The sequence below is a fragment of the Cibotium barometz genome, chromosome 30 (assembly GCF_041138505.1).
Source record: "Cibotium barometz isolate CiBa-2024 chromosome 30, ASM4113850v1, whole genome shotgun sequence".
Taxonomy (NCBI): Eukaryota; Viridiplantae; Streptophyta; class Polypodiopsida; order Cyatheales; family Cibotiaceae; genus Cibotium; species Cibotium barometz.
In genome coordinates, this window is record NC_141075.1 from 52,034,865 (window position 1) to 52,042,284 (window position 7,420).

Sequence of the window (7,420 nt, forward strand, 5' to 3'; positions counted from 1 at the left end):
TCTTTCTATATGTACTATCATTTTCACTCTCATAATCATAATTGTTGTGATTTGATAAGTAGTTACTCTAGCCCGCCAGATTTCCCTCCACACTTGGAGGGTCTATATAAAGTACCCACTCCTCCATGTTTTGGCCTCTTTTGTCTCAGTAGGTAATGGTGAATTAAATCTTTCTATGCTGTATCAATTTAAACTCAACATGTGGTTGGTGGTCCTATGTCTTAGCTAGGTCTACTGTTGTTGATGTGACGCTGGCATACTATTTTAGTGATGGCATATTTATCCATTTTGGTAGATGGACTAGGTCTATCTTTCTTAGGTAGTATGCCATCACTTTTTGTTTTATGTGTCCTCTTTGTGGAGGCTTCGATAGATGGTCATGTAGTCAGCTAGGTCTGCTACTACTGCCAAGGTATTGAGGCACATTATGATTTTTTTCCTTGTCTTTTTTTGTATTTTATATTTTCACTAATATATTACATGTTGTGTATCTATGAGAGGTTTTGGCAAATGATTGTCAAACTAGGTTTGTGTGTCATTATCCACACGTATATGATTTTTTTCTTGTTTTTTTTGTATTTTATATTTTCACTAATATATTACATATTGTGTATCTATGAGAGGTTTTGGCAAATGATTTTGTCAAACTAGGTTTGTGTGTCATTATCCACACGTATATGAGTTATATCTTTCTATGTAATATCATTTTCACTCTCATAATCACAATTGTTGTGATTTGATAAGTAGATTTTGTTATTTAACAAAATTTTGGACCTCCTCTAGGCCCGCTGGGCTAAACTCTTGGCTTGGTGGGTTAATTGTAGGTTACCAGATTAAAAATAGGGAGCTAGGAACTCAAGTTTTTTTACTATGAATTTGGTTATTAACATGTTCACGTCATTACACTTTGTGATGACATAAAAATTTATCGTCATTTTGCAAATTTGAAATTGCTACTAACCCTTGATTATGGGTGTTATATATAGAGCACCCTTCTAAACCATATGATCATCAAGCAATCATCAATAATCAATATGTTCACAAAATCCTGCTAACACCTTAGAGGAAAAATAGGTCATGTATGGAGATGGAACATGGTATGGTGGTCAAAAGTCAAGTGTTGCCTAACATGATTTGGCTTGAGGTTGTAATGGATGTTTTCTATATACTTAATTGGTGTCCCACTAAAGCATTGCAACTCATTACTCTATATGAGGCTTAGCATGATAGAAAGCCATCTGTTGTTTATCTCATATCTTTGGTTTCTTGGCATATGCTCTTGTGCCAACACCACAATGCGTAAATTGGATGGCAAAGGTGTGACTTGTATTTTTGTTGGGTATAGTTTGGAATGTAAGTGTTATACATTGTATCAAAGTAGATGCAAGGAAATAGTAAATTTCTTATACAAAAATGTCTTAATAAGGTTTGACCTGCCCATATAGATTGTATATAACACAAATACACATTTCTATAATGTGAAAATTCAATACTTGTGGATGAGTTCATGGTCATCCACAAGAAGTCATGCACATATCACCCACATGAAAATGGTCAAGTAGAAAGTACCAACAATATTTTTTGCACAGTGCCTACAACTTTTGTTACTAACTCTAGAATATATTGAAATTAGAAGGTACATTAAGCACTATTGGCATATATGGTTGCTTACAAAATAGCTATTTGTATGACACCTTTCAATATAGTATATGACATACATGCAATCCTCCCAATTGAATTCTTGATTTCCATTCTCTGTGTTGCCCAATAGCTAGAATGGATGAATGTGGATTTTCATCTCGCATGTATGTATTGGTCAATTAAGGCTCAAAGTTATAGAGCAATGATACATGCGCTAAAAGAAGCAAACAATTCTTTGACACACAAGACCGGTATTGGTGTACATACTAAAGCAACATAAAGGTAGTCTGAAGAAGCAATATCATGGACCACTTTTTATCCTAACATCACAAATAGTGGAGCTTTTCATCTTACAGATGTTGATAGAGAAGGAATTCCAAACCACATTAGCAGATGTAGACTCACAAAATGTCATCTACTTGTAGCTTTAATAATAAAGCAACATGAAGGTGGACTGAAGAAGCAATATCATGGACCACTTTTTATCCTAACATCTCAAATAGTGGAGCTATTCATCTTGTAGATGTTGATAGAGAAGGAATCCCAAACCACATTAGCAGATGTAGACTCACAAAATGTCATCGTCTTGTAGCTTTAATAATGCTATAGAGAGGATCCATGTAGGCAACGTGAGATTTCAAGGAAGAGAGGTAGTCAAGGAAAACAAAAGCAAGAGGAAGATAAAAAGTGGGCAAGCCAATCACCATCCAGCCCTAAAAAGCTTGAGGCAACGCATTCACATTCAAGTGACCATATCGATAGTGCCACAAATCACTGATAGAAATACCTGTAAGGGAAGATACATCAGAGAGTTTGTAGATACCATGGTCCACTCTACCACTCCATACGACTTGACTTATGGTGATGTCTCGGATAGCAACAGAATGATCATCGAACTCAACCCGCTTGCCAATCTTGCGCACCTCCTGCACTGACAAGAGATGAAAACCCAGAGATGAAATATACAGAACTCGAGAGGAATGTTTCCCCCCTCTGCCCATCAAGACTATCTCCATCCTACCCTCACTATGGATCGGTATGGTGGATTTATTACCGATAAAGATATCACTTGGATGTCTTGTGAGATCCTGTAGCAAATCTTAGGAAGGGGTTATGTGGCGGGAAGTAGAACTGTCGAGAATCCATTCTCGAGTATCGTTCATGATGACCTCCTTGCTCAAAGATGAAGCACCACCAATGTCAAGCATCTCCCAACTGCACAAATGCTGCAGTTTTGACAGCTGTTGCTAAGGACTTGGCACTCTACTGAGGGCGTTTTCGCGAATAGTAACCTTTCCGGCCACAATGGACCTGCCTCTTGGCCTTCACCGCCTCTAATCAACAAAGAATAAAAGGCTGAATACTTGGAAGACAAATGAGAGAGCAGTGTGATAGCCATGTCCTCCAAAGAGAGACCTCCTTTCCCACCTGAAGGACCTCCTGCTGAAGTGCCTGCAGCTTGTTGATGTGTTCATGCATCGCCAACACCCCCATCATGGCTTCCAAGGAAACCCGCTTCATCAGAGAGACTCGATTGTACAGTGAGGACAGATGCTCGCATATCCCTCACTATGCTTGATGTGGTAGATCACTTGTGGGGTGCAATTGAGGAAGATAAAGGAACGAACACGGGCATTAACACGATCCCACAACTGCTTTTGCTTCTCGTTCTTGTTGTACAAGCAGTGAAATCCCCTCCTAGTCCATATCTGGCCGTGGAACACCAATCGTGATGAAGTCACAAGTCATAAGACTCCAAGACTAACTCCATCATCACCTTCTAGATGCCATAGTTGTTCCCATCGACTTGGGGAACGTCGAACTTCTGGGTAGCTCCTGAAGATGACCCCTTCCCTTCTACCATGTCACGAAGTCACGTAGTGTGAAGGGGACGGTGGGAAAAAGATGAAGAAAAGGCTGCAACCAACTACAAGGTTGCTTCTAGCAATGACAGCCACCTTCTACCTGCTCCTCCAAGTCCGGAACATCCCGAAACTTCCTCCAATCAGCACCGTGAAAATCTGTCCACCAAGATCTCTCTCTCTATCTCAAAGGTATCACACTCGAGCTCTGATACCATGTCAAGATGTGCAACGGAAAATAACAGAAAATTGAAATAGCCAAAAGAGAGGAGAAGATGAACAACAAAGACAAGATCTGCCTAAAAACAACTGTTGAACTGCACAGCTCCAATCACAAGTGGAGGGCAACTCCAATCAGAGGCGAGAAGACTGCACCACAACTGCTGCGGAGGCCCAACCTGGCAGTAAACCTCACAATGGGCGGGCACACCCACAACACTGGCCCTCTCTCACCCAATGGTACATACAGGAGGTGCACAGGTGCACAGGTTTCCAACAAACCAAATCGAGGTGATCAAAGAAGACACCAAAGGCCATCAGAGGGATCAACAGAATGATGTAGACAAAGAGCCCAGGGGAATGAGGTGCTCTATGGCACATTTGGTGCTCACAATCCAACCATGTCTGGATTCTGGACCTTCTGGGCAAATGCAAGTCATTATCGTGGAATGGAAACATACTTCAAATGCATCTTCAGCTTCCACGAAATTCCTAGGGTTCTCATGAAATGCTTCATTTGGACAACTTGCTCGTTTGAGCAGCTGAGACAAATGGAAAACGGTAACGAACGTATGTATGCATGTATATGTATATGTTTATCTCACACACACACACATTTTTTGGTAGTGAAAACACATAAGTCATCAAAAACCAATCAAATGTAACAATCTATGCACATAGAGAGCCAAAGGCAACAATCAAGATTGCATGCTACATACAATGCTCAATACAAAAAAGACGTACATTTTTAAAAAGACATCTCATTGTCACATCAATACAGGAAAAATATTCGATGATAGGACACATGTTTGTTGTGCGATGTTAATGAACTATAAAACTATAGTGATAAGTAGCATGTGAGATTGATTCATAAATACAACGTAAAAGACTTAAGTGCATCAAAAATAGTGCCCATGAGTTCTTTTTCTGGGCCTTTTTTTTTTTTTTGCTGGGGTACTAGTGTGCATCCTAACTGTCCAATGGACGTACTGTTCAGCAGTGTCTGTGAACATTAAATCTTTCTAGTAAAGGCCTGCAAAACAAGATGATAAAAGCAAATGTGACCATTGTCCTGGTGGTGGCATTGAAGCAGAGCTTAAACTCATTAACTCTGTGTTCACATTCCTTCCTATGTAAGGAGAATTTAAAAGCAAGACAATATAAAAGATCTGCATATAAATCGAAGAACCCTGGTCTGTAAGCAAAAAGTAATACCCACCCTGGAGCCTATATGTCATCCATTCTGGCAGCTATGAAACTTCTCCACAATGTGCCATAAGTGGTGGTCTCGAATCAACTTCTCATGATGATTCAAATATTCCATGAGAGCCCCCAGCATGTAGTCAAATGGCCAGCTTCTTACGTGCGAGAGAATGGGTAACACATCCTTGACATAATTCAATACCCACAAGGGATGATTGACACTAGTAGCTATGTTAAAATTGGATTCAGCGCTTGAAGTCAAACGATCATCAAAGTTCCCACGGATATGAACACCATACAACTTTAGAGGCTCATCAAATGATGCAACTGGTCCACCTGAGCTGCCACATGTGGTACTAGCTCTAAATTTCAGGAGATATTCGTTGGCTCCAATCACATCCCCCACACTCATTGACATTCGATCAGGAACCAAGCACTGTTGATTCATAATCACTGTCATAAGTGCTGCCTTCGTGCTCTGTACTACTCCATATTTTGCAAGAAACTCAACTTCACGAACAACACCTACATTTAGGATCTAGGAAAATGCTTAGAAAAGAGGGCTTTACATTCCATACCTACTGTTAAACACTGAAATGATAGTTTTACGCACAAACAAGGGCATGGTTTACCTGGGTACTGGAGGCAATAGATTAGCTTGTCAGACTCTACGTCTGGCACCTCACATGTGGGCACATACCACCATTGCTTATTTGGATGTTCAATGCGACGCTCTGGCCAAACATCACCATAGCAATCTGCACCTACTGTAACTGCTCCAAAGAGAAGATCCGGTTCATGAAACTTCATTGATGGTGGAGTTGGTTTGACCGGAAAGAGCTTGGAGCCATCCCTTTTTGCCTTCACTGGTGGAGTGTGTTGGTTCTCCAAAGAGATGCCCGGACAAACCGGCTCCTTATTCCGTGCAAGGATATGGATTCCCCTCTTCCATGCAGACTGGTACTGGCCTGCCTCAACTTCTGCACATATCCGTGCCTACCACAAGAAATACCATCAGAACAGCAAAGAACTTCCTTTTGTTTACAATCTGGAAATTTGAAGAGTGTGTGTGTGTGACGGTGGCTGTGGTAGTTGGGGGGGGGGTAACATACATTCACATCAAGTGCACCCACCAGGGCATGTCCTGAGGATGCAAATGCAACAATGTGAGATCCGTCCCATGGCTGGTCCAACTGTTCCACTTGGCCGACAAGCTCCAGTAGAATGTCATTGAAATCCCCCAGGTCGGATCGTTTCACAGGAGGGCTCAATGCAAATGCAGAAGCACGGCCACTGCTAGAGCTCAATGCCATAATCTTTGTTCCATCAAACGTGTGCTGATTTTGAAAAAGTGTACTCTCTTCATAGCAGTCAGGCATGCTGGAACTAGACCTGGATGAAATGCACAAACTCATCACATAAAAAAGTGCAGTTTATAACTTCAGTAGTCATCCAATAGATTACAAGAGACAAATGTTCCAAGTTCCCCCGTCCATATGAAAGAGGCTAGAGGTGGGGACCTGAAAATCTCAGGGGCATGCTCTACCGCTGAGCTAATAGCCCATCACGCAGGTCCCCCATACCCCTTGGTAGCGGGGGGGCCTGCATGCAACGAAATGGGGTAACCCAACCCCCAAGATCCCACCCCTGCCCCCCCTCTCTCTCTCTCTCTCTCTCTCTCTCTCTCTCTCTCACACACACACACACACACACACAGCAAGCTTTGTTGATTACCATACATACACGCACTCAGGCACAGGCATGAATGGAGATGAAATCCTCCCGTCACTCGTGAAAGGCCATATTTTCTTGAAATCTTCAATGTCATGCATCCGTTTGCCTTCCTTGCGTATAAGATGCTCCTCGGGCACCCAATCATCCCTGAAAAACGGACCAGCAGACAAACTCAAACGCAACGACATTGAAAAACAAAGAGATCATTCGCTACAACTCTGTGCGCTCTGTCAACTCTCCAGACTGCCGCTGTTTTTAAAATAGTAGCCCTCAAAATAGGATTTCTCAAAGAGTAGCCCTATATATATATATATATATAATATTATATCATATATATATATATATATATATATATATATTTTAAGGGGGATGCTTTTGGTGCTTGCTTTTTCCCAACTTGGCGTCCTGCGCATTTTTTCTTTATTTATTTTTTAACTTTCCACTAGCTTAGTGCTGCTCAATACCCTTGAGATGCTAGTTTTGTTCTCATATGAAGATTTCCAATGGTATAGATATTTTTTAGATTAAAAGAGAGTTTTCTCTATATAGTGATTAAAACTTTAATTGTTGGATGGTCTTTAAGTAAATGTTGTGTTTTGGTTAAGTATATTCGTTTGATATCAATATAGATGTTAGCTCCATGACTTGGATGTGGTTATCCTTGTAAGGATACCTAGCTTGATTATTTGATTTACAAGTTCCTTGGTAAAGTACTGACTCTCTCTCAATAGAGATTATGGCATGTGTAGTAACCGGTTTAG

General features: G+C 40.9%; 1 protein-coding gene across 4 annotated transcripts; it reads right to left on the minus strand.

Annotated features, from left to right (window-relative positions):
• Nucleotides 1-4,467: 4,467 nt before the first annotated feature.
• On the minus strand, nt 4,468-6,913 carry LOC147621633 (uncharacterized). 4 transcript variants are annotated; one of them, XM_086824597.1, is made up of 5 exons: nt 6,660-6,913; nt 6,038-6,317; nt 5,558-5,921; nt 4,942-5,450; nt 4,468-4,755 (listed from the first exon to the last, which is right to left on the minus strand). In XM_086824597.1, exons 1-4 carry the CDS (start codon nt 6,845-6,847, stop codon nt 4,957-4,959), a joined length of 1,326 nt encoding a protein of 441 aa, XP_086680723.1. In that variant the 5' UTR covers nt 6,848-6,913; the 3' UTR covers nt 4,468-4,755; nt 4,942-4,956. The 4 variants fall into 4 exon arrangements, with proteins under 4 accessions (XP_086680723.1, XP_086680724.1, XP_086680725.1 ...); XM_086824598.1 differs by having other exon boundaries at nt 4,468-5,450; nt 6,669-6,913; XM_086824599.1 differs by having other exon boundaries at nt 4,468-5,450; nt 6,059-6,317.
• Between the last annotated feature and the right edge of the window lie 507 nt (nt 6,914-7,420).

What these genes read in the sequence shown, in the direction of transcription:
- LOC147621633 (XM_086824597.1), bottom strand. Translation starts at nt 6,847, where the DNA reads ATGTCGTTGCGTTTGAGTTTGTCTGCTGGTCCGTTTTTCAGGGATGAT. An exon ending in CCTGAGTGCGTGTATGTATG is followed by an intron (nt 6,318 to 6,659) that starts GTAATCAACAAA and finishes CATTTCATCCAG; the next exon opens with GTCTAGTTCCAGCATGCCTG. An exon ending in TGGGTGCACTTGATGTGAAT is followed by an intron (nt 5,922 to 6,037) that starts GTATGTTACCCC and finishes TTCTTGTGGTAG; the next exon opens with GCACGGATATGTGCAGAAGT.